The sequence below is a fragment of the Sciurus vulgaris genome (genome assembly GCF_902686455.1).
Source record: "Sciurus vulgaris genome assembly, chromosome: 2".
In the NCBI taxonomy this organism is placed as follows: Eukaryota; Metazoa; Chordata; class Mammalia; order Rodentia; family Sciuridae; genus Sciurus; species Sciurus vulgaris.
This window is the reverse complement of record NC_136462.1, coordinates 153,848,842-153,875,602: the sequence shown is the minus strand read 5'-3', so window position 1 is coordinate 153,875,602 and position 26,761 is coordinate 153,848,842. Positions and strand designations below refer to the sequence as shown.

General features: G+C 41.1%; 1 protein-coding gene and 1 long non-coding RNA gene across 3 annotated transcripts in view; both read right to left on the bottom strand.

Annotated features, from left to right (window-relative positions):
* The window catches only part of ABHD12 (abhydrolase domain containing 12, lysophospholipase), a 91,937-nt gene that overhangs the window by 15,325 nt on the left and 49,851 nt on the right, over positions 1-26,761 (bottom strand). The window contains exons 1-4 of one of the 2 annotated variants that reach the window (XM_079123674.1): positions 12,701-12,854; positions 12,047-12,171; positions 5,581-5,686; positions 3,230-3,349 (exon numbers count right to left, since the gene is read on the bottom strand). In XM_079123674.1, the coding sequence (XP_078979800.1) occupies positions 3,230-3,349; positions 5,581-5,686; positions 12,047-12,171; positions 12,701-12,729 (380 nt within the window). In that variant the 5' untranslated portion in view covers positions 12,730-12,854. Of the gene's footprint in view, positions 1-3,229; positions 3,350-5,580; positions 5,687-12,046; positions 12,172-12,700; positions 12,855-26,761 lie in introns of those variants that run through there. The other variant, XM_079123673.1, reaches the window with a different exon arrangement.
* On the bottom strand, positions 23,453-26,184 carry LOC306651678. Its single transcript, XR_013761179.1, has 2 exons — positions 25,384-26,184; positions 23,453-25,282 (listed from the first exon to the last, which is right to left on the bottom strand). It is a non-coding gene; the product is annotated as an uncharacterized lncRNA (long non-coding RNA).

Sequence of the window (26,761 nt, the reverse complement as noted above, 5' to 3'; positions counted from 1 at the left end):
TCCATTCCAGGGAGGGATCTATGCTGGACAGATGATCTCTTCCTCGTGTCTCCTAATCCTTTTCAGGTCTCCTAAGTGGTCCCAACCTTGCCTCTGGCCGTACTGTGTTGAGAAACTTTTTTTTTTTTTTGTGGGGGTGGGATTGAGCAACATCCCCAGCCCCTTTTATTTTTCATGCTGAGACAGTGTCTTGCTAATTTGCTTAGGGTCTCATTAAGTAGCTGAAGCTGGCCTGGAACTTGTGGTCCTCCTGCCTCAGCCTACTGAGCTGCTGTGATTATAGGCATGTGCTATCATGCCTGGTTAGGAAGTCTTTTTAATTATTTGTTATGTACTTTTATTTTTAATAAGAAATGCATACCTACAGTTCCACATTCAAAAGACACAAAAGGAAATAGAGCAAGCCCACATTTGTTCCTACCCCTGCCATCTAGCCTCTGTCTAGCCCCCCAGCATTCAGGGACCCCAGCATCCAGAGATGTGTCCCCAACAGAAACCTAGATGGGTACCTTTTTGTCCTACTCCTCACTTCCTTAAGACTCAGCAGATATTCAGTGCTCTGCTTAGCAAAGGCTCCCTGTTCTCATCTCATGGTCATTTTTGGCTCCTTTCTACCTGCTGCTAACTTAGGTTTACTGTTATGGCCAGCTTGTGCCGATGTCTCTTCACACATGTGTGCCCCACCTGTGGACACAGAAGCATGTACAACTATGACCCAGCAATGTTGATGAGTATTTCATCAGGAGAACCTTGCCTCTCACCATGGTATGTGGGGATGATGGGCTTCCAGTCCCTCTCCAACAGACTACAGCTTTTGAAGTATCTCATTTCTGAGGCTCAATGTGCTTTGAACACATCTAAATGTTTCACATATTTATACTTTTCTAATGATCATTTATTCCTCATTCCATTTTCTGTCCAGTTGTTGTTCAGCTATTGCAGGGGACTGACCCCACAGCAGGGATCAACAAGCATCAATGAGTTCATTTCAAGTATATGGGTGTGGTGGGGACATGTAATGTTGCAGGGAGACAAAGATGAGATGGAGGAAAGCCAATATAGTGCAGAAGCAAAAATAAGAAGAAATGGTTCCAAGATCAGGAATAAGTACTATAAAATGTTTTTAGTTATCTTTGGAAGAGTTCATGGTAGCTCTTTTCTCAATTTTCCAAATTCCTTCTATCAAGAAAAAGGAAGAAGGGCTGCCAGGTGCAGTGGTGCATGCCTATAATTCCAGCTACTTAGGAGGTTGATGCCATAAGTTCAAGGCCAGATTCAGCAATTTAGCAATATCATGTCTCAAAATAAAAAGTAAAAAGGGCAGGTGATGTAGCTCAATGGCAGAATGTTTGCCTAGCAGGCATGAGCCCCCCAATACTGCATGCATGCATACATGCATAAATGAATGAATGAATGAATGAACGAATGGAAGAGGGGTTGAAAAAACCTGGCAGTGATTTGGATCTTGAAGAGACCCCAGGTACTTTGATCCTGCAGACTGATGGGTCTCAAAACTCTCTAGGAGGGTTTCTCTCAGGGAGTCTAGTTAAAGACAGGGGTCACAGAACAGGGTTAATACTTCAAGAGACAGGGTTGCAGAGAGAACCAGGCAGAATATAGGTGGACCTGCAACACTGGCAGTCTCTGAGGGGTGACAAACCTTTGAAAGTCATGTTTTCTTTTAAACCTGAAGTTACAGACAGGCTTTCTGTTTTTTATCATGTGATTAGCATTGAAGAATTGTGCCTTATTCACTGCCAACTACAGTTTTCTTATTTACAGAAAGAAGCTACAAGAGCTGTTTGTAGCCACTTGCTCTTTGGAAAGCAGAAGAGAAACCCTCTGTAGCTTGTCCCACACAAAGAAGAGAACAAAATGCACAGGGCACACATGACTCAGTAGCCAAGCACTCTGTTCTTGGCACAGAGACCATCCTTGTGGGCTACGCTTCTGGGCTGTTTCTGCAATACCCTCTGCAGAGCTTTGCAGTACTGACACCCAGGTCTGTTTTCTCTCTAAATAGGGCCCTGTATTGTTCTCCCTAATGTTTCTGCTTATAAAATGTTCTCCCTCCCCAACTACCCCCACCTCAGCCCTGTGGGGGCACCCTGCCTCCCTGCCAGCTCCTTTTGGCTGTCTGTCAGAGGGGACCTAAGTAAGCAGTAGAAACAGTGACTTCAGGTTTCTCAAATACTGCTTCACTCAGAAAATGCATCTCCCTCCCTTCCCCATCCTGGGCACTCTGAAGAGGCTCTTCTGAACAACATCGTACGGAATGAAAGGGGCAACAGCTGTCTTTGGGTGGGGAGAGCAACTCTAGTTCAAAGGATGAGCCATTAAACTCACTCATGAGAAGCATCTGTGATAAAACCATAAGGCCTTGGCAGAGTGTGTACTTCATCAACAGTCTGTTTGGACACGCTAGCATTACTGGTGTCAGAGCTGCCTGCAGAGAGCTTATCCCATGGTGGGCAGCCCAAGAGGACTGGTATGTCCATGTACCTCAGCTGGGGTCTTTTCTGGCTGCCCTCTGCCTTCAGCCTCCCCTCCTTGCCCCTGTCTGTATCCTGAAGCTATCACACAAGTAACACAGACCTGCCTGCCAATCTCACATGGGGATGATAAACACAGAGAAAATCAGAGGTAAGTGGACTGGAGATGTTTCCCAAAGATGCACCGTAGCCACAGTCAAATGTCATTGGGACCACTCCTCTGAGTGACTACTGCATCCTCCTTCCCTCTGAGAAATTCTTCTCCCTAAATCACACAGGTGCAGACATTTTGTCCTTTACTTTTATGGCAGGAGGTAGGAAACATCCCCCTCTGGCTGGAAAGCTCAGTGCCTGATAAGAGACACAGTCTCTTCTTCCATCACAATCCAGGGCAGGGCTTCAGATAGGTTGTCTCGACGCAGCTTCCCACAGTTGCTCAACACTGTGGTCTCTTTGCAGACCAGACCTGCTGGTCCTTTGCATATAGTTCTGCCTGGCTCTGAGCCTGCTGGAGAAGCACTGCCTGTGTAAACTGTCACCTAAACTCTGGCCTTCACCCATCCTATAAAAAAATCTGCCTTTTTCTTCATTCTTCCCTTATTCTCCCTCATTGCAATGTAAACTTAATCTTGAGGAACTCCAGTTTTGCTCCTAGTGGCCTGGGGCAGTACATTCCTACTCCACAAAGGAAATGTGCTTTGCAGGGAGGATGTGCTGTGTGGGCTCCTTTGCCTCACCTGGTCCCTGCATTCCCATGCAGGTACAAAATGATGGGATGGTTGGAAGCCAAGGCATCCTCATACCACATCTGGTCCTTTCCTTGGGCATTCTTCCACCAGACAGCAGGGATGGTATGCCTGGAAACAGAAGCAGAGGGAGTGGCATGGATAGATGCCTCTTCCGCATACAACGGTAACTATAGATAAGGGTTACAGAGGTAGCTCCAGTCTCAGAAAGCAGAGAGCCCACTTACCTACACAGGTATAGAGTGGGGCAGCAGAGTATCCCATCAATAGAATAAATAACTAGGACTGCAAGCTGGAAGGCCTGTGCTGACAGCCTCAGAAGTATTTCCTGATTGGCAATGGGCCTCAAAAGCTTATACTGGTAACAATTAACAAGACAGGGGAGCCATTTCTGTAGGCAAAAGCCTGCCTGAATTCTGGAGCAGAGCTGGGGCAACATGGAGTGCAAAGACATGCTCAGAGACTGTTAGTCTGTTTAGCAAATTTCTCTTTCATAGAGACACTATTTTTTTTTTTTTTTTTTTTTATTGTACTGGGTATGGAATCCAGGAGTACTATGCCACTGAGCTAAATCTCCAGTCCTTTTTATTTTTTTATTTTGAGATAGGGTCTTGCTAAATTGTTTAAGGCCTTGCTAAGTTACTAAGGCTAGCCTTGAACTTGCAATCCTCCTGCCTTAGCATCCTAAATTACTGGGATTATAGGTGTGTGCTGCTGCACCTGACTAAGGTTAATTTTAACTCAGGCCATATTGAATACTGTTAATCAACAGGGAAGATCCAAATAAATGCTAATTTTCTGTAACTCTTATTATATCTCTGATTCATTCAAGAGGATCACATTTCAGGGTGGTTCTGGCCACATAATTACCATCATAAACCATACAATCAAACCTACAGGATAGAAGGGCCACTATAAAAGTGCTGGAAACTGATGGGCTTCCAGAAGTTGGCCTATCCCAAACTTTGGGCTTCTGATAGAGATTCAGGAAGCTCCCAGGCAGCAGAAAGGGCCCCATTCCTGGGCCTCTCCTTCAACCTGCTGACAAATGGGCATTCTGAGCCAACAGTCAAGAATGACCATTGGGTGGCACTTGGTCCTTTCTTTCAGGATGCTGGTGGAGGATCTGATGAGATGATGGTGAGGGCAGTTGTCAACGGAGTCTGTTATGTCCTGAGGTCCTGGTGTCATCATGAAGTCACAGGATATGGATGGGGCAAAGACTGGCACCCTGAAATGCACTGTGTGGCTGTCACTACCTTGAGACTTGCCACTAAAATTTTTTTGGATAACTGATAATTTATATAGATGTTGTTAGTGTTTTCAGTTTAAGTACCACCACCACAAACACTCCTGCAATAAGACAGGGTTCACCAGCAGAGGTCAACCATTTCCATTAAATAGGTCAAACTTCTGAGAGAAGAAAGTGAGGAGTCCCACAGAACACATGTGCCACTTGATGACAGATTAAATCAAACCAGAAAGTGACAAAAGACTCTAATCCCAGCATCAACTGCTAAGAACAAAAATCTCCCTTTTTCTTTAATGTCCTTTACTAAGGACCATTATCAGGAGTGTATGACTGTTCCCTCATGCACACTGGGAATCTACTCACAGCATTTCATTTATAAGCTTCTCACATACACAGTTTTCTGAGACAGCGGAAAGAGACTTTGTGGCTACTGAAAACTAAACTCGCCTAGATAAAGAGGCAGTGATTCATAGCTGCTTCTGTGGGGGAAAAAATGCCACAGTGAGACTGGTCAATTTTGATTCAGTTGCTCAGTAACATGTGTCTATCTATTACAAAAAAATTAAAGTGTATTCCAAGGAGAAAAAGAGAAGTCACAGAACCTAAGTCCAATTTAAATTTGTGGCAAAAAAAGGCAAATACTTAGAAGACAGCAAACACCACCATTACCACTGCTGAGAAGTGCTACAGGTGGAAATGTAGCTGCTTTCAGTAGCTAGACATTTATTTCTCTGAAAAGAAACGGTACATTCAAACCTGTGCTTGCAATTTTGTGCTTACATTCTCTTTATTTCTAGCTTATTGTTTACCTTGGAAATAAGGCTCTCTAAAAATAATCTGGTTAAAAAAGCCTTTGCTGTTTTTAAAACCTCATGATAGATTTTGGTGCTACTTCATACTCCACCATCAGGATCAAATTTAGCTGAGATTTCTTTTTGGAATAGGAACAGGTGAAGGTAAAAATGAGCAAGCAACACTTCGGATACCAATGTCAAGGACACTGGCAGAGCTGAGCAGGGTCCCTCCTTATTTCTTGGAGAGGTCCCCAGAGCTGGTGCCTCAAACCTGCAGCTGCATTGTGAACACTCACCAGACTCCAATAGTCACATCTTCCTCTGGCTGGAGGTAGTAATTGCAGGTGTGATTCAAACCTTGATCCTGAGGTTTTTTCAAGTCAATGAAATAGGGAACCCTCACTGTGGGGGGATAAGGAGATGGAAATCACAGTTAGTGGGAGTGGAAGGACATGCATAAACATGTACAAATGTGCACACCCACACACAAGCACACCTATGCATAAAATGCATGTCTGCACACGTACACCTATGTGAACAAGTACCACCCCCACAGCAGAGGCAAGGCTCTCAAAAAGTAAAAGTACTATTCCTTCAGGATCCCTACCAGATGGGACCCCCCTCCCCCAAAGCCCAGGCAGGGATGGGTCTGAGGGTGCTGGAGCACTAAGAACTTCCTAGATACTGCAGTATGAGAGGGACTGAGCAGATCCTGGAACCAGAGACCTTGTTCAAGGTGTAAGGAGATGCAAGAGAAGGAAGAAAATGTCCTTGACAGACCTGAGGAGACTGCAGAAAAGCTCAGCTAAGCCACAGTTGGAGGCGTGGGCTAGGGTGGGTGGACAGCCAATGGGAAAGGGGTGATACACAAGATGTTCTGGAGCTGGAGTCACAGGACCCAAGGACCCACTGAATGTGAGAGGTAAAGAAAGTAGGAGAAACTGAAGTTTCTTGTACTGTCACTTAACGCAGGAAGGACAGCGGAAAATGACGTTGTGGGGGCAGTGAGATAGATGAATTCATGGAACCCTGTCCAGAATAAGTGAAGTTAGGAGTACAACAAGGCAACAGGAGTCCTACAGTGAGCAAGTCACCTGTCAGTAGGATGCCTTTAGACCTGAGGAACATCCTCAGGAGGCAGACAATAGGAGCAGGAAAGGAGCCATAAGGTCATGGTGGGTACTGTGCAATCCCACCCTGATAGTGCAACAAAGTCAACATAAACAACCTTTTGTGTGGCTCAGGAAAATACAGAAAGACATATGCCAGGTGTGTATTGGGGGTGATGCTTAATTTTTCCTTTATATGTCATGGCATTTTATTACTTGTGGCAAACACAATCTTTGGAAGATAAATTTAATTAAAAATGAAAAACTCAAATAATAACCCCACAAACCTGGAGAAGCAATTTATTCACTTAAAATGGCAGGTCCCAAAATGCACAGTGACAAAGACTGAACTGTGGGCTGGGGATATAGCTTAGTTGGCCTGGCTGACAAGGCCCTAGATTCAAATCCCCAGCACCACAAAAAAAAAAAGACTGAACTGTGGCCAAACCCCCTCTCCAGGAGGAAGCCACAGCTGCTGACTGCTTTCTTTGGTGAAGACAGGGTTTCACTACTAACCTCACACATCATGTGGCACCCTGCATGTCTAGCTCTCACTTCCTCAAATGCCACCAAGACTCGAGGAACATTTGTTAAATAAATGAACCATCTGACTCACAAGGACATGGAACATACATGCTCCTTTCTCAGAAACTCCCAAGTGTCTACCTCAGACCATGCTGGGAGACAAATCCTCCCACTAGACTGCTGTTTGTGCCACCAACTTCTTAATCCATCTCTTCAGTAAGAAGCAGGCTAAATTTAAAAACTTTCCTGAAGTGTCCTTGCTACACGCTATTGTGTCCCTCCAAAAGATATTTTGAAGTCCCAATGCCCTGCACCTAAGAATTTGACCTTATTTAGAAATGGGATCTTTATAGAGGTAATCAGGCTTAAATGAGGTAATTAGGGTGTTTGAGAAGATGGGGTAGAGACTGGAGCAATGCATCTACAAGCCAAGGGATGTCAAGGGGTTCTGGCCATCACCAGATGATGGAAGAGGCAGAAGTAACTCTATCCCAGAACTCCAGATAGAGTGCAAGCCTGGCTGATATCTTACTGTCAGACTTATGGCCCCCAGAACTGTAAGGGAATAAATTTCTGTTTGAAGTCACCCAGTCTGTGGATTTGTTAGAGCACCCCAGGAAATGGACACTTCCATACTGAAGGAGTTCAGATTTTATCCTGGCAGAAGAATCCAGTTAAGGCCTAGAAAGTGAGCCCACTTCATGGCCCAATCCAGTGTCTCTACTCTGTGGCTCTATTGCACACTTTTGGAACCTGAAAGTTAAGGCTTGATTTGCAAAGGCACCATGTGACAATTGTGAGGTAAGATGACTTCCTTAATAAAACCCAATATTCCAACCTGGGGCCCACTGTCAACCCCTATACTCAGACTCATTTAAGCAGGCCTGCCTCTGAAGCTGGAACTAACTGCCCACCCCCACACTGTCCCAACAGACAGCAGTGTCAATTAAGGGTTGAGGCACTTGGCTTCTGCTGGCTTGACTTCATGCCTTGTTCAGTTCTTGTCCAGAGAAGGAGGTCAGTATTAAAACAAGCTGCCCTAGTATTCTGAGAGGATTCCCTGGCCACTGCCAAATGTGGTATGTAAGGATTAGCAGCTAATCCAGAAAGCTTCCAAGCCCAAGAAATCCAGGAACTGAGAGGCCCTATTTTACTCTAGGATAGACTCATTACAGGAAATTGGTCTCCCAGTTTACTTTTTAGATTTAGAGGCCTACATGAAAGAGGAGGCACAATGAATGCTCTGCAGTTTAGCAGACACCACCTCTTTTACTCGTAGCCCACTAGTGTGAGGATTATGTGACATAAAGCCTGGTCATTTCTAGGATCAAACAGCCCCAGAGACTGGTGGCTGTAGGAAACCACTTGGCCAATGAAGCAGAAATGTCATCAAGCAAGGGAAAGACAGGGTTTGTGTGTGTGAGGTGGAGCTGGCCTGAACAGGGCTGAGAGATATGCCTGGGCCAGAAGTGCCTCAGTTCTGCTGGCCAGTATGGGGTGAGCATAGGATACCCTGACCTTCTAGATGGTCAGATCCCCCTTGGCTATCAACCGCTTGTGGCCTCAGTGACTCTAGATGCTGATTGGAGCCCACCCTGCCTGGGCCTCTGCTTCATCCGCAGACTGAAGCAGGGACAGAGTATATGGCCCATGGGCAGTCCCACAGGAGTGAGCCCCGAGCAGTGTACTCCTCCATGCTCCATGGATATTTCTCACAGGTTCACCTCAAACCGGGCTTGACTGCACAGTCCAGGAACCCCACATTTAGGTCCCTGACACACAGGTGAGCAGAGCTCACTTGTGATTGCTGGGCCAGAGGCTTTAGGCTTCTTCCCCAGTTTTTCATTATTTACCTTTTGCCTATGTTGTTTCTATCAGCAAACACAGACATCAATATGCATGATTTAGAAAGGCTCTTGCACAGATGGGCACTCAGTAAAGAGTGAATAAACATGTAAAATAAATGGAAAGCAACCTACTCTGTAATACTTTTTGTGTGTGTATGTGGTACTGGAAATTGAACCCAGTCCCTTCTCTATGTTACCTATGCAAGTTCTACAAATGAGCTATATCCTTAGCACTTTTAAATTTTATTTTGGGACATGGTCTCATGCGGTTGCCCAGGCTGGCCTTGACCTTGGGATCCTCCTGCCTAACCCTCCCAAGTAGCAGGGGTTACATGCGTGCACCATATTGCCTGACTTGTCATACATTTTTGTAGTGAATATTTGATAGGGCAAAAGGTGACACCACTGAGTTGTGAGAGGCATTTGTGAGAGGCATAGCCTGAAGGTCTTTGGTATGGGGCTTCATGTCATTTTGATCACTGTAACAGAGTAGCCTTGGTACCAGGTATGGTATCAACAAAGGAAGGACTGGGCAGGTTATCTGAATTTACCAAATTCTAATTACTTGATATGGGATACAGGGGCTTTCACAGGAAAGACAGCTCTGGGGAATTAACAGGGACTGCTCTGGGGAAGGAAGAAGAGGAAGCTGGGGATAGGGATCTAACCTACTTCCAAGAAAGGCCTGAGGTAATGCACAGACTGAAGCTATTTTCCTGGTCTCTGAACTGACATTTTCCTTTCACCTCTCACCAGGATATGCCATTCCAATCCCTGACTGGAGGGCAGAGTGACAGCCAGGAACTCAGACACATACAGAGACCATGAGGAAAGAAACAAGAAACTACAGTGTTAGCAAAGTTTCTCAGAGAAACTTTTATTGTTATTTATACTAGTCAGAGTTTTTTGACCAACTTGTTTGTTTTTAAGAAGGATGATGTATTTTACTGGTGCACGCCCATAATCCCAGTTACTCAGGAGATTGAGGTAGGAGGATCCCAAGTTCAAGGATGACCTGGATAACTTATTGAAACCTTGTCTCAAAATAAAATTTAAAAAGGGGTTGAGAAGTAGCTCAGTGAGAGAATGCTTGCTTAGCAAGGGCAAGGGCCTGGCCTGGGTTCACTCCCTAGTACTGTTAAAAAATAAATAAAATAAAATAAAAAAAAAAAAAAAAACCCAAAAGACATGAATTTTTTTTGCTGATGAAAATGTATTTAAAGTAGAATAATGCATTAAATCATAGATGCTATGCTTCTTCTAAAGTATTTATCTGATTTGTAAGTTTGGTTTCAGACAGATTTGCTTAAGACTATATTAACCATGTTCTGGGGCCTATAAAATTGTTACAGCTCCTTCATTGTCAAAATGGACAGCCACCAGGTCATGATTCCCATCTGGGGGAGATAAGAGAGGCACCTCCCTCTGCAGGCCTTGTCCTGGTTTGAGGCAAAATTCCAGGTTACCATCAGGGGGCGCCCACACCCCCATCTCCTCTATCTCTAAGGGAGGGAAGATGGGCAAGTACATTTAAACCTTGACTGCAGTAAGAAGAGAAAACCAGCAAGTCAGAAGCCTCCAGCAGCTGTGCAGAGAATGCCCCTTCTTCCCAGCAAACAAAGGGCTGTTTTTGATGAGGGCCTCAAGGGTTGTCATGACCCATTCCAGCTGCCTAGGCAGGGTGGCAGGGCCTGGAGACCAGGGTTCAATATTACAGAAGAGGCAGTTCCGAGTGAGGGGAAATCTGATGTTTTGTGTAGGGGCAAGCAGGAGCCCAGGTGGGTGAGGCTGCAGGAGATGTCCAACTGCTGCTCCCAGAATGGTGCCCTTTGATGCCATAGTTTTGAGTAACTTTTCAAAAGAGGCCAGAAACCAATATTTATCTATATGACAACCAAAAATCTCCTTTAAAAACAAAACACTGCCATAGGGCTTGGGGTGTACTCAGTGGTAGAGCACTTGCCTAGCATGCATGAGGGCCCTGGGTTTATTCTATAGCAGAGCAAAAAACAATCAGACAAAAAACAAAACAAAACAAAACAACAAACAAACAAAAAACCTTCCATAAGCTTCCTGTTTCCATGTAGCAGACATATGAAGGGAAGTGTTAAGGACTGACATCTCCCTGGGGGCTTGTGATAGCCCCAGTGCACATGCACACCCCCCCTCTCTGTGCCACAGGGGTTAAACTAGGAGACCTCAAAGTTCTGCTCTGGTGGAAGTCTGCCATCTTCTTAGGAAACCAGCACAGCAAAATTTGTGGGCTGTACCTAAAGTAATCCAAACAATCAATCTGATGAAAATTCAACTCAGATCTCTGCTGAGGCCTCAGAGTATGCCAAGCCCCAGGGGACAACACACCCCACATACCCCTGTTGTCCCCAGGGGCCTGAGGCAGGAGAGGTCAGCAAAGTTAGAATGACCATGCAGGATCCATTCAAATTTGTCACCAGCAAATTTGCAGCCCTGTGGTTTTGTGTTTACATGAAACCCCAAACTCTCTTCTGTGCTGTACTGTGTACATTTAAGGGGCATTAAAGTCAGAAAAATAAAGCTCCCTTGATTTTAGTATGTTGTTAGTTTTTTTTGTGCTTCTCAAAAGTGGCAAAACCTCCAGAGAGCATAAATTCCTAGAAGTTTGGCTAATTTTTCCATTAGAAAAATCAAATGTCACTGGGCATGGTGGCTCACGCCTGTAATCCCAGCAATATGGGAGGCCGAGGCAGGAGGATCATGAATTCAAAGCCAGCCTCAGCAACTTAATAAGACCCTAAGCAACTCAGCGAGACCCTGTCTCAAAATAAAAGAGTAAGGACTGAGGATGTGGTTCTGTGGTTAAGTACCCCTAGGTTCAATCCCTGGTACCAAAAATGAAAAAAAAGAAAAGTCAAACATGTCTCTTTGTAGGAAGTATTTTACAGCATCCCCAACATGGCGGCTTCAGATGACTTTTACATTGTCAACATTTTATTCACCACAGTTCAAGAGAGACGCCCAATCCCCAATGCAGTACAGTCATCAAAGGACATAAGGCAGCACTGAAGGGCAAGCCATCATTACAACTGGGAAAGGCCATAGGGAACTTCCTGGGCAATAGAAATGTGCTATTTCTTAAAGTGGGTGGTGGCTGAATCTACCTACCTACCTATGCACTATATCCTTAAGATTTATACATTTTACATTTTAATCTCATTTAAAATTTAAAAAAAAAACACTAAAATCAGACATCACCATGGAATTATATTCTAAAATTTATTAAAAATTTGACAAACACCACTTACCAAAATTCAAGAATATCAGTTTGGCCTGTATCCCAGGACATAGTTTGACAAGAAATGGAATGGCAATGTACAACCCCAAAACACAGAGAAGTATCTTCCTCAGTCGGAACCATAGGCCCTTTCGCCTGCAAGAGAGAAATAATTAATAGGTCAAAAGACAGTGGGTCCAATTTTGCCACTGTTTATTAACAGCATTAGCAAAGTCATTAAACAAGGACCACATAAATCTTTTCCCCAGAATATTGCCAGTAATAAAAGTAACCTCCCATCTGCTTTTGTCAAAGTAATTACTTGAGACAGTCTTTTGAGGTTAGAATTATACTGGAGGAAGTTTTTGTCTTTGTATTTTTTTTTCTTGAAAACCAAAGAAACAATCCTATCAATTTCTTATGTTTGCCCTTGGGTAAGAATTCAGCAGACAGCCAGGAGTGGAAGCATACGCCTGTAATCCCAGTGATTCAGGAGGCTGAGGCAGGCAAATCACAAGTTTCAGGTCAGCCTCAGCAACTTAGTGAGATTCTCTCAAAAATGAAAAATGGCTAGCTCAGTGGTACAATGCCCCTGGGTTCAATTCCCAGTACCAATATTAATAACAGCAATATAATAATAATAATAATAATAATAAAGATAGCAGACTCTTAGAAGGCATCCCACCTGACATCATAGCCCAGTTGCCACTTCATCTCAGCAAACAGTGGCCTTCTCTGGGCCTTGCAGTCACCCTTCTGTGAACTAACTGACGTTGTTAGTTACTCATTAGCTGTTTGTAGGAAGCATGTACAATCAGGATATCAGCAAAACCTGTCCAACCAGGTCCAAGGAGATGACAGAAGACTGAGAACAAGACTGACTGACAAGGCCTTTCCTGGCATTTCTGCTCAGTCCTGAGCCCCATCCCTTCTCTAGGCCCTTCATACTGGGTAATCCCAGGGTCTCAAGATCCCCTTCTGATCCATCCCCAGCATCAAGAGCTCTTTTTCCTGTTCCTGAGGTCTTTTCAAAAATGTCTCTAACTCAAAGATTCTCACACTTCTTCGTCTTAGCACCTCTCTACACTAAAAAATTGAGGACCCTGGGCTGGGGATATAGCTCAGTTGGTAAAGTACATGCCTTGCATACACAAGGCCCCAGGTTCAATTCTGAGCACGCCTCCCCCCACACACACAAAATTAAGGACCCTAAGGAGTGTCTGTTTATATAGCTTCTATGCATTATTATCTGTCATATGAAAAGTTAAAATTAAGGCACTTTGTTTAGGGCTGGGGGTGCAATTCAGTGGTACAGTACTTGACTAGCATGCATGAGGCCCTGTGTTCCATTTTCAACACTGCAAAATAAGTGTATTAATTTATTAATAATAAACAGCTCATTACATGTTAATAATATTTGTTATGAAAAATAGTTCTATTTTTAAATACAAATAGTTTTACTGATAAGAGTGGCATTCACATTTTTACAAATTTCCTTAAGCCAAGCAGTTCAATGGAAGGAAGATGGATCCTATCTGATTCTGCCTTCAATCTGTTGTAATACCACATGATGCATTGTATTAGGAAAACTCCCCTTATAGTGGAAAGGGCAAATTACATATCAATGTTATGAAAATCACTGAACTTACAGAGAATCTGGGGACCCACCCCAAGTGTGCAGAGCATACTTTGAGAACTGCTGCTCTCACCATATTAAACCTTATTGGAGCAGGTTTATTTCTGGATTATTAAAAAAAATTAAGGTGGTTTTTAAAAATGCACATTGAACTGCTGACATATGCAACAACAGAGATGAACCTCAAAAGCAGTATGCCAAGCTGGACACAAGACAGCCACAAAAGATTATGGACTGTATGATTTCATTTTTCTGAAATTCTAGAAAAGGCAAAAGTACAGGGACAGAAAAAGAGGAATGATGATTGTCAGGAGGTAGTGTAGAGGAGATAAAATGCAAGGGACATAGGGAATCTGGAGTGATGGAAGTATTCTTTATCTTGATTGTGGCTATGACTATATGATTATACATAGTTGTCAAGACTCACTAAATTAAACAAAATTGGTCAATTTTACTATAAATAAATAATACCTCAATAAAAAATTTAAATACATAATCAAGGCCAATACAAATACCTCAATAAAACTGATGAGCAGTATTCACATCTGATAATGCTATTAAGTCACTCATTCCCTAAGATCATTCAGCAGTCACTACTGAGTGCCTGGTATCTTGTAGGCATTAGACAATCAGGCAGCAAAGGACAGTATCCCCATCCGCACTGTGCTCACAGCCCAGGTGGCAGGCTTTGTGAGAGGTACCTGGTGCCCCAGGGTGATCTGACTTAGTTTGGGCAATTCGAGAAGTGGCTGGGGTGACACACTAAGGAATATAGGAATTAATTAGATGATGTGGGTGAACAGTTTAAAATGGCATTTTAAATTCTATGCATAATCAACCCTTGCAATGAGGAAAGGCACACAATATTGTGGTTGAAAGTGCCAGACCTTAAGTTTGGATCCACATCCAACCAGCCAACTGTCTGGTTGTGCAATCCTGCACAGGTTCCTTAACCTGGTTGAGTCTTACTTTCCTTCAGAGCATGGTGGGGATGCTAATGGTGTCTCAGCTAGTATCTTAGCTAAGTGGTAGCAAGCTTGTTGAGTATGCAGGAGACCCTGGGTTTGGTTTGATTCCCCAGCACTGGCGGAGCAGAGGCAGGAAAGATAGAGAGATAATGAATGAATATGGAGGAAAAGGAAAAAATAATGACATCTCCTTTGTGGGGCTCCTGAGGCTTATATACAATAATGCACATGAAGCATGCATATGAGTCCCAGCACCAAATCAGCAACACACCTCAGCTATTATTACCCTCTGGGCACAGGAAGAGGCTGGGGATTCAGAACTTTATCTAAAAAAAAAAAAAAAAGAAGAGTTCATAAAAAAAGAAATAGCTTGTAATCAAATGTGCTACCACCAAAGGCTCAACTTGTGCTTGGGTCCTCTGTTCTGGCCTGTGATCACTCCTGTGTCCTCCCACAATTTGCTCATTCATCCTTTGCACTACTATAATGTGTTCGGTTGGTTTGAGATTTTATGCCTTGAGAAAAGGAAAGGCAAATACCCATACAAAGACATGTTTCAAAATGTTCATGGAAGCTTCATTCACAATATCCCCAAATTGAAACAACTTCAACATCCATGGGGGTGATGGTGAATGGATGAACAAACCCAAGGATAAATCCATAGAATGAAATAACAAGAAATGGAGAAAACTATTGCTACATGTAACCATGTAGATACTCCCAAAATAATTAAGGTGAATGAAAGACACCAAGTGAAAGATGGCCAGGACACTGGCAATTCCCCACCCACCAGACATTTTATTCCATCTAAAAAGCATCTCTATTCATTTGTAAAATTAGTAGTTTCTTTCCTATGCTGAATATTTCAGGGTGATGATTCCTCTGTACCCTGAAATGAACAGCATCTATCTATCGTCTTCTTCTTCTTCTTTTTAACTGGGGATTGAACCCAGGGTCACTTTACCACTGAGTTATATCCCCACCTCTTTTTATTTTCTTAAAATTTTTTAGACAGGGTCTTGCTAAGTTGCTGAGGCTGGCCTTGAATTTGAGATCTTCCTGCTTCAGCCTCCTGAGTTGTTGGGATTATAGGAATGCACCTCCACACCTGGCAGTTATCTTCTTTAATTTTAAAAAGTAATTTTTTCTGCAGTGCCAGGGATAGAACCCAGGGCCTCATGCATGCTAGGCAAGCACTCTACCACTGAGCTATATTCCTAGCCTTATCTTCTTTATATTCTGAAATAGTCTGCAGGCAGGAATCATCTGTTCCCTAAAAAGTTAAAAGAGCTATCCTAGAAAAAAAAATTTTTTAAATGATATAAGCAAGGTCTGGAGAGGTGGGGCATATCACTTTCTCCAGTTTTTAAAAAGTTATTGCTACCTATTCACTGTGACATTTTTATAACTATTGTGAGAAAACTTTATCACTGGTTCTACTGCTTTTTTTTTTTTTTGTAGTCCCTCTTTGCTGGAAGCAGCTGCTGTTCTTGATTACTGGTAGGAATGAATACTGCCCACATGGTTGAGAGAACACACTGCAGATTTTGCCTACGCGGGACTTGGTTTGATCACAGAGATCCATGGTTCCTCAGATTTCACATATCCAAGTGCAGGGTTAAAATTTTGGCCATAGTTCAAGTGTTTTTCTTTTAAGGTTACTTGTCTGATCAGGATCATAAACATGATATAGGGGGTTTTTAAACAAATTCTTTGAGACAAGAATAATGTGTAGAATTTACAATTTCTTGCTACTTCTAGAATGGTAGATCCCAAAGTAGGCCTTGTTTAAACTGTTTGGTAAGTATGCAAAACGGAGGCTGAGGGAGCTGTACCCTGCATTTGAGAGGGCTGAGCAGGTGAAAGTTTCCTGGGAAGGTCAAGTTTCTGAGAAGGAAGTTGGCAGCCAGTAGAGCAGATGGGAAGGATTTGGGCCAACATTCAGCAGTTCCTGTAACTGATAAGATAATGAGCCATTTCTGTACCGACCATAAGTCAGTCACTCCTCTTGGACCCACTTCCCCCCAGGCCCTCTGCCTCTCTGGGATCCAACAACTCAAGACTGAATGTATTCTTATCTGGTAGGCAGCGTCTTTGTCACACTCATGACATAGATGTCCACAGACATGGTAACCCCAGAGGGGAACTCCAGGGAAAGGAAAGAGACGTATAAAAATTTTTGTAGCTCAGTGGTAGAGCACTTGCCTCACACATGTGAGGCACTGGGTTCAATCCTCAGTACCACATAAAAATAAATTAAGTAAATAAAGATATTGTGTACATCTACAACTAAAAAATATTTTTAAAAAATTTTATGAGGTTTTGCTATAAGATATATGATGTCAACCCACTATCTTTCAAGTAGGGGTTGGCCTACAAGTCAATTTAAGGAATTTCTTAGAATACTTAAAGAGAGTATGAAATTTGATCAGATATCTAGTCTTTCCAAAGAGATGAAAAAACAGTAAATTGAGGGCTGGGGATGTGGCTCAGTGATTAAGTAACTCTGAGTTCAATCCCCAGTACCAAAACAAACAAAAAAATAACAGACTACAACAACAAAAAACAAAAAACAGAGTAAGTTGAGATCAACTTAATTTGATTCAGTCATGCGAAGATTCAGAATGTTTCTCAGAGCACATCTGGTTTCTGATCTGGTTGTACAAGGGAGCTCAGATGTTGTCACTCTATTTTAACGACAAGTAAAAAGCCAAACAAACAAACAAAAAAAATCAACATTTCTTCTTAGATCTATCAGTGGAATGAGGTCATAGGGCAAACTGCCCCCAAAACAGAAGAAAGAGTCTTGCAAACACAGGAAGTCACAACTTAGCAAAAACCTAGGAGCAGATATTGGGGTAAGAATACCTGAACTGTAACTGATGAATTTCTGGAGACTCAGTGGACATGTGTAGACAAGTCTGTGAGGCAAAACCTTCCAGTTAAGGGGTTGGGATGGGGTTCCGGAGGGCGTGCCCTTTTGTGAGTTTTCTTTCCAGGTCCTCCACCAGGTCATCATAGAGAATACTGGGAGAAAAAAAACCAACTTGCTTTTGGCAGGGAGAGGGAAATAGGAACTGTTCTGAATTAGATCATTGTATTGTTTTTATTGAGGCCCACCTCAGGAGAAGTTATTTTAGCAGCGTCCACCCTGGTTTTATCAGCACTTAAGTGAAGGTGAGGAAAGGAAAATAAGCAGCTCCAATCAGCTCTAGTCATCCTGACCAATCTGGTGTGTGGAAGATACGGGGAATAGAGAAGCACATGTGAAGGTCACAGTTCACAGGTGCATACCACTGAAGACACAGACCTAATCGCAGAACTACACAGGACCCTTTCCTCCCCAAACCTTACCACCATATCCCTAAAAGCTTAATACAATGGTTCACAATAAGTGAGGCAAAAACTGACAGACTACAAAGAGAAAGAGTTGAATCTACTATTACGGTTGGAGACTTCAACACTCCTCTGTTAGAAATGGATGATTCTGGGCTGGGGAGATAGCTCAGTCAGTAGAGTGCTTGCCTTGTAAGCATGAGGCCCTGGGTTCCATCCCCAGCACTGCAAAAAAAAAAAAAAAAAAAAAAAAAAAAAGAAATGGATGATTCTATGGCGTCCTCTGTTAGAAATGGTGTGGTGGTGCATGCCTATAATTCCAGTGGCTTGAGGCTGAGGCAGGAGGATCCCAGGTTCAAAGCCAGCCTCAGCAATTTAGTGAGGCTGTAAGAAACCTAGCAAGACCCTGTTTCAAAATAAAAAATTAAATGGGCAGGGATGTGGCTCAGTGGTTAAGTGCCCTTGGGTTCAATCCCCAGTACATGCACCCCTGCCACCACCAAAATAAAGGATGATCCAACAGGCAGGAACTCAAGAACAGAGTTAAATCCAACACCACCACCAACGAACTGGACATAATTGACATCTATAAACTACTTCATTCAACAACAGAACATATTCTTCTCAAGCACAAAATAGAGCACCTATTTGGCCATGAAACACACCTCAGAAATTTTTTTTTTTTTTGCGGTACTGGGGATTGAACTCAGGGCCTTGCGCTTGCAAGGCAAGCCCTCTACCAGCTGAGCCATCTCCGCAGCCCAGAATTTTTTTTAAAATAGAAATTATACAATGTCTGTTCTTGATCACATTGAAGTTAAACTAGAAATCACTAACAGAAAGATAGCTGGAAAATCCCAAAATATCTGGGAGAGTAAATAAAACACTACTACATAATACACAGGTCAAAGTAGAAATCTGAGGGGAGTCAAGAGAGGAGAAGGGGTTTGGGGGTAGGAAGGATAGTAGAGTGAAACAAACATTATTACCTCATGTACATACATGACTGCATGACTGATGTGATCCTCCAATATGTGCAATCAGAAAAATGAGAAATTATACTCCATTTATGTATGGGTTATCAAAATGCATAAATACATTCTATCGTCATGTATAACCAGAACGAGTAAGAAATTAAAAAAATATTTCCAATAAAAATATTTTTTAATTAAACGGAAATGAAAACATAACTTATTGAAATATGTGGGGTGCAATGAAAGCAGTACTTACAGGGAAACTTACAACATTGAATGCATATATTAGAAAAGAATAAAGATCTAAAACCAATCCCCTAAGCTTTGAGCTTAGAAAACAAGAAAAAGAAGATCAAATTAAATGTAACATAAGCCAGAAGAGGAGAACTAATAAAAATTAAGAGTAGAAATCAGAAGAAAAGAGAAATTCAACACAGAGGGGGAAAAATATCAATGAAACCAAAAGTTGTTTCCTCTGAAAAAGAAAGTAAAAAGAAATCAATACAATTGATAAGCCCCTACCCATACCAACTAAGGAAAAATGGGAAAACACAGATTACTAACATCAGAAATGAAGAAAAGACATCACTACAGATCCTGTGGACATTAAAAGATTAAGAAATATTACAAACAAACAACTCTGTGTCTATAAATGTGATAATACAGATGAAATGGACCAATTCCTTGAAAGACACAACTTCTCAAAAATACAAGCAGCAGCAGACTATCTGAACAGGCTCATTCCTACTAAAGAAACTAAGTCAATAATTAATAAACTTACAAAACAGTAAGTTTATTAACTTACTGTTACTTATGGGCCCGGATGGGTTCATTGTGACTTCTATACCAAATGTTTAAGGAAGAGCTTATACCAATTCTCTATAATCTCTTCTAGAATATAGAAGAAAGAACATTTTCTAACTCATCATATGAGACCAGCATTATCCTAATACCTGAATCAGACAAAGACATTATAAGAAAACTACAGACCAATATCTCCCATGAACTTAGAGGCAAAAATCCTCTTTAAACTATAAAAACATTACATTAATGTAATCCTTCTCTTCAGCAGGCTAAAAAAGAAGTATCAGATGGTCATAAAAATAGATGCCTAAAAATCCATTTGACAAACTCCAACACCCACTTATGATAAAAACCCTCAGTGCGCCAGGAATAGAGGGCAACTACTGTATGATTCCAACTATAGGACATTCTGGAAAAGGCAAAATTATGGAGATAGTAAAAAGATGAGTGGTTGACAAAGGTTGTGGGGTAGAATGGCTCTATAGACAGAGCACAGAGGAATTTCGGGGCACTATACTCCCACTGTGGTTCAGGATGCTGATGGGAGCAGGTTTAAGGGGTAAACAGGAAACCTCTGTACTTTTCAATAATGCTGTAAACTTAAAATTGCTCTGAGAAAATAAAGTTTATTACTTTAAAAAAGTGAACAATGACGACAAAATTTTATTCATATTTCTGAACTTCACAGGAAATCCTAAAGCCCAGGAAATGAGATGAGAGCAATGAGAGAATGGCAGTTAGTGTTTTGTGATTTCATAGTCATGGTATTAGAAGTTTTATATTGTTATTTTTTATTAGAAAGTTTATATTCTTATGAATAATTAAGTTCTGCAAGAGTTTCACAACTAAGGGACCAGGGTTTCTAACCTAGAAATACAACCAGCATGGTGTTTTCAGCAGGGCACCCCCAGTACCCTTCTCTCTCCTTCAAAACTGCACCAAGGCTGAGAGTGGTGTGCACGCCTGTAATCTCAGTGACTCAGGAGGCTGAGGTAGGAGGACTGCAAGTCTGAGGCCAGCCTCAGCAACTACTTAGTGAGACCCTATCTCAAAATAAAAAATAAAAAGAGCTGGGGATGTAGCTCAGTGGTAAAGTATTACTGGGTTCAATTCCCAGTAGCCAAACAAAAACCAAAACAAAAAAACTAGACCAGGATGGGTGTCTGGGGTATGTTGCTTTTTCTAATCCTGGGAGGGCTTCCCTATCCCCCATGTACCACATGAGTCCTCAGATTTCTGATATTATCTCTTGATATGAATATTTAATGTTGAACATGAATATAGGCTCCCATAATAAAATTTAAATTCTCTAGATTCCATTTTGATCAGTGCTATGGTCAGGAAAAAAAATCTCTTCAGCAAGTCTGACACTCATTCACTTATTTATTTTTATTTATTATTTATTTGTTTCCAAGATGGGAATCTTGCTGTGTCACTTAGACTGACCTGGAAATCCTGGGCTCAAGCAATCCTTCTGCCTCAGTCTCTTCAATAAATGGGACTGCAGGCACAAGCCACAATATCCAGTTAATTGATAATTGTGTGTGTGTGTGTGTGTGTGTGTGTGTGTGCGCGCGCACGCGGGCATGCACGTTGCTGGGAATTAAACCCAAGGCCTTATGTACGCTAGTCACATCCCCAACCCCAACTGATAATTTTTTCAAAAGGCATAGAGAAGCTGGGCATGGTGGCGCATGCCTATAATTCCAGTGGTTTAGGAGGCTGAGGCAGGAGGACCACAAGTTCAAGCCGGCCTCAGCAACTCAGCGAGACCGTAAGCAACTCAGTGAGACCCTGTCTCTAAATAAAATACAAAATAGGGCTAGAGATGTGGTTCAGTGGTCAAATACTCAAGTTCAATCCCTAGTACCCCCTTCAAAAGAAAAGGCACCGAGAAAAATTTTTTTACAAGTTTTTATTCTATTTGCATATTAGAAAGACAGAAAATATGATTATACAAAATTAGGGATTAGAAAGGTCAGATAACCACAGTAAGAAATTTTTTTTAAAATAAAGGGTAATTATGTACTTTGCTAAGCTAATAAAATTTTGACTATGCAATGATAAAGGCCTTATTATTAAAAACATAAATGGTGAACATTCATTCAAATTGTGATGAAAAAACAAACTAATAAAATCTATCCTTAAAAAAGGTATTAGAAAATGCTATCAAAGAATTACATCCCTGTAGGCCACTAAACACCAAAAGACTGAAAGGCATTTTTCCCAGACTTTGAAGAAACAGATAATTATCATATCACACAATCTATGGTAAAACAAGGTGAGACCCCATTCAAAACCAAAGCTGGCTTTAGTGTAATGGGAAAGAGAATAAAAACTACCAACAAATTTCAAATATGAACAGAGATACAAAAATTCTTGTAGCTTAAAAGCAAACCAGGCCCAGAGTGGTAGTGCCTGCCTGTAATCCTGGTACTCAGGAGGCTGAGGCAGGAGGATTCCAAGTTCAAACTCAGCCTCAACAATTTAGCAAGGCCCTCAACAACTTTGAGAGACCCTGCCTCAAAAATAAAAAATAAAAAAGGCTGGGAATGTGACACGGTGATTAGGTTCCCCTGGGTTCAATTCCCAGTACCAATAAATAAGTAAATAAAGTCAGGTAGAAATGTAAAATAGTGCAGCTGCTATGAAAACCAGTTTAGCCATTCCTCAAAAAGTTAAACCTAGAATTACCATATGACCTAGCAATTCCACTTCTAGATATCCACTTCTAGATACATGTCCCAAAGAATGGTTATCAGGGACTTAAATAGATATACGTAGACCAATGTTCATAGCAACATTGTTTACAATAGCTAAAAAGTAGAAGCAAACTAAGTGCCCACCAATAGATGAACGGATGAATTACATGTGGTTTATACATATGATAAGATTATTCAGCCATGAAATGGAATGAAATTCTGATACATGTTTTAACATGGAAGAACTTTAAATACATTATGCTAAATGAAATAAGCCAGATACAAAAATATAAATATTGTATGATTACACTTATATGAGGTGCATAGAATAAGCAAACTCATAGAGACAAGTTGTTACTAGGGACTATAGGGTGAGGGAGACAGGGGGTTATTGCTTTAAGGTTGTAGAGCTCCTATTTGGGATGATGAGAAAGTTCTGGAAATGGATGGTAATGATTTTTGCACAACAATGTGAATGTATTTAATATCACTCCTTCATATTTGGATTGGGTTATAATATTAAAATTGTAAAATTAATAAGTACTATTGATTCTTACATATTGATCTGATATACTGCAACCTTGCTGGCCTTATCTATTAGTTCTAAAGTTTTTTAGTAGATTCCTTAAGATTTTCTATACATAAGCTTATGTCACATGCAAATTGAACTAGTTTTTCTTTCTTTCCAACCTAGATACCTTTTATTTTTTGCCTAATTGCCCTGGCAAGAATCTTCAGTACAATGTTGACTAGGAGTGAAGACAGTAGACATCCTTGCCTTTCAGTCTTTCACTATTTAAGTATGTGGGGTTTTTTTGAATGCCTTCTATTAGGCTAAGATGGTTCCTTCTATTTCTAATTTGAGATTTTTTTCATTAAAAGGTGTTATATTTTGTCAAATGCCTTTTCTGCATCTATTGAGATGATCATGTAATTCTTGTCCTTTATTCTATTGACATGGTGCATTTCACTAATTAATTTTTAAGTTTTCTTTTTGTTGATGGACCTTTATAAATCCTATTTATTTATATGTGGTGCTGAGAATCCAACCCAGTACCTCACACATGCTAGGTGAGTGCTCTACCACTGAGCAACATACCCAACCCACATTAATTGATATTTGTAATTTAAACTAAACTTGACTCCTAGGATAAATCTCACTTTGTGATGATATATATATCATCACATATATATGATATGTGATATCATATATATATGGAGCTAGATTTGGTGTGCTAGTATTTTGTTGATGATTTTTTGATATTCAAAAATTTCCTGTGATATCTCTGTCTGGTTTTGGTATCAGCATAATACTGACTATACAATAAGTTCAGAAGTGTATATAAGATGGACTTCATTTTCAAATTCGATCAACTGCAGATTGAAAACATTAAGAAGAAAATTGTGTCCATAAATGAAAATGTAGACTTTTTTCCTTGTCATTATTTTCTAGACAATACAGTATAACAACTATTTTCATAGCACTTATATTGGAGTAAATATTATAGGTAATCTAAAGATGACTAAGCCTGTAATCCAAGCTACTTGGGAGGCTCAGGCAAAAAGACTGAGGTGAGACTCTGACTCAAAATAAAATAATGGGGTGGGGTTGTAGCTCAGTGGTAAAGTGCTTGCCTAGCACAGGAGAGGCACTGGGTTTGATCCTCAGCACCACACAAAAATAAATAAAGTAAGGATATTGTGTCCATCTACAACTAAAAAATATAAAATAAAATAAAAAGGGCTGGGAATGTAGCTTAGTGATAAAGTGCATTTGTGTTCAATCCCTGGTACTTCAAAAAAAAAAGTATACAGGAAGATATGTGCAAGTTATATGTAAATACTCATTTTATATAAGGAACTGGAGGATTCACAGATTTGGGTGTCTAGATGAGGTGTGATGGGGTCCTAGAACCAATACCCCAAGGATACTGAAGGACAACAGCAACTGTGTTGAAAGTCACTTGGGCTGACAATCACTTGATTATATATTAGAATTCTCTGAGAAGTTTATAAAACTTGAATGCTTGATATCTATCCCAGAAATGCTAGTTTCATTGGCCTTGAGTGTGATTTGATCACGACTTTATCATTTTAAAAAACTACCCACAGGGGCTGGCCATGTAGCTCAGTGATAAGAGCATTTATCTAGTATGCACGAGGCCATGGGTTCAATCCCTGGTGGTGCACACGCACGTGTACACACACACAGTGTTAAAACAAACAAAAACCATATTATCTAACACAGTGCCAGACACACATACACGGCCATATTTATTTATTTTGTTAATCAACTTAGTAAATGAAGGAGGTGCTAATTAAGAGACTGTCTCTCAGGATCAGGACACAGTTTTCTCAAAGAGGGCATTTATTTATTGTACACATCTATAAAAAATATTTCCTTTCTTTTCTTTTTCCTTCCTTCCTCTCTCTCTCTCTCTCTCTCTCTCTCTCTCTTTTGGTGGCAGGGCAGTACTGGGAATTGAACTCAGGGGCATTCAGCCACTGAGCCACATCCCCAGCCCTATTTTGTATTTTATTTAGAGACAGGGTCTCATTGAGTTGCTTAGGGCCTCATTAAATTGCTGAGGATGGCTTTGAACTTTCAATCTTCCTGCCTCAGACTCCCAAATCTCTGGGATTACAGGTGTGGTCCAACTTGCCCAGCCTAAAAAAGATTAACTTGTTGGGTTCAGCAGCACATACCTTAATCCAAGCAACTTGGGGTGTTCAGGGAGAAAGATCACAAGTTCAAGGTCAGCCTGGACATTTAGGGAGTTAGTTTTGTCTCAAAACAAAATAAAAAGGGTAGAGCAGCCCTGGGTTCAATCCTCAGAGTCCTCAAAACTAAAAGTGGGCTGGGGATATAGCTCAGTTGGTAGAATGCTTGCCTTGCAAGCATAAGGCCCTGGGTTCAATCCCCAGCACCGCAAAAAAAAAAAAAAAACCTAAAATTAATTTTAATTAAAATACAGCTTTCAAAACTGGTGATTTATGCTGGGCATGGTAGTGTAGGCCTGTAATCCCAGCAGCTAAGGAGGCTGAGGCAGAAGGATCCCAAGTTACAAAGCCACTCTCAGCAACTTAGCGAGACCCTGTCTCAAATTAAAAAATAAAAAGGGCTGGTGATGTGGCTCAGTGGTTAAGCACCCCAGGGTTCAATCCCTAGTTAAAAAAAAAAAAAAAAAAGAAAGAAAGAAAAACCAAACTGGTGATTTAAAATTAGCAGCTCTATCACCCTATAGTTTTTTGATATCTAGTTATAGGTAACAAATGTAAAGAATTTATAGATGAAATGAGTTAGCTTGAAACCTGAATCTATCATGAAGTAATACACTGATAGGATATCTGGTTTTTGTCCACTGTTCCTGGCTCATAACTCTAGTAGTCCTTGTTATTTCCTAAATACCCAGTACAATGCGTGCATTGTTAAAGTATTTGGCACTTGTTTTTGCTTCCCGAAGTGCTCTGGCAGAGCTTCAGAGCAATAAGGTAAGAGATATTCTTCTGTTACAATGTTGGGATGCTTTAGGCCTCAGCAAGAAAAATTTTTCTTAGAACTTCTGCCCGCCTTTCAACTGCCCCTCTTTCCTCCCAAGGCAGGCCACAGAAACTAGAATTTATTTTCCTCAAGGCTGTCCTAGAACTATAATTTTCCTCACCTTTCTTTTTTTTTTTTAATTATTTTTACTTAGCTTTTAATTTTTTACAGATTGCATTTTGATTCATTGTACACAAATGGGGTACATAATTTCATTTCTATGGTTGTACACAATGTAGATTCATACCATTCCTGTAATCATACATGTAAATAGGGCAATGATGTCTGTCTAATTCCACCATTTTTAATACCCCCCCTCTCATTTTATTCTACATATTCTAAAGTTCCACCATTATTCTCTCATTCTCCACCCCCACCCCCATTATATATCATCCTCCACTTACGAGGGAAAACATTTGGCCTTTGGTTTTTGGGGCTTGGCTTATTTCATTTAGCATGATATTCTCCAATTCCATCCATTTATTTGCAAATGCCATAATATTATTATTCTTTATGGCTGAATAGTATTCCATTGCGTATATATATATACCAGAGTTTCTTTATCCATTCATCTGTTGAAGGGCATCTAGGTTGGTTCTACAATCTAGCTACTGTGAACTGAGCCGCTATGAACATTGATGTGGCTGTGTTACTGTAGTTTGCTGATTTTAGGTCCTTTGGGTATAAACCGAGGAGTGGAATAACTGGGTCAAAAGGTGGGTCCATTCCAAGTTTTCTTAGGATTCTCCATACTGCTTTCCAGAGTGGCTGCACCAATTTGCAAC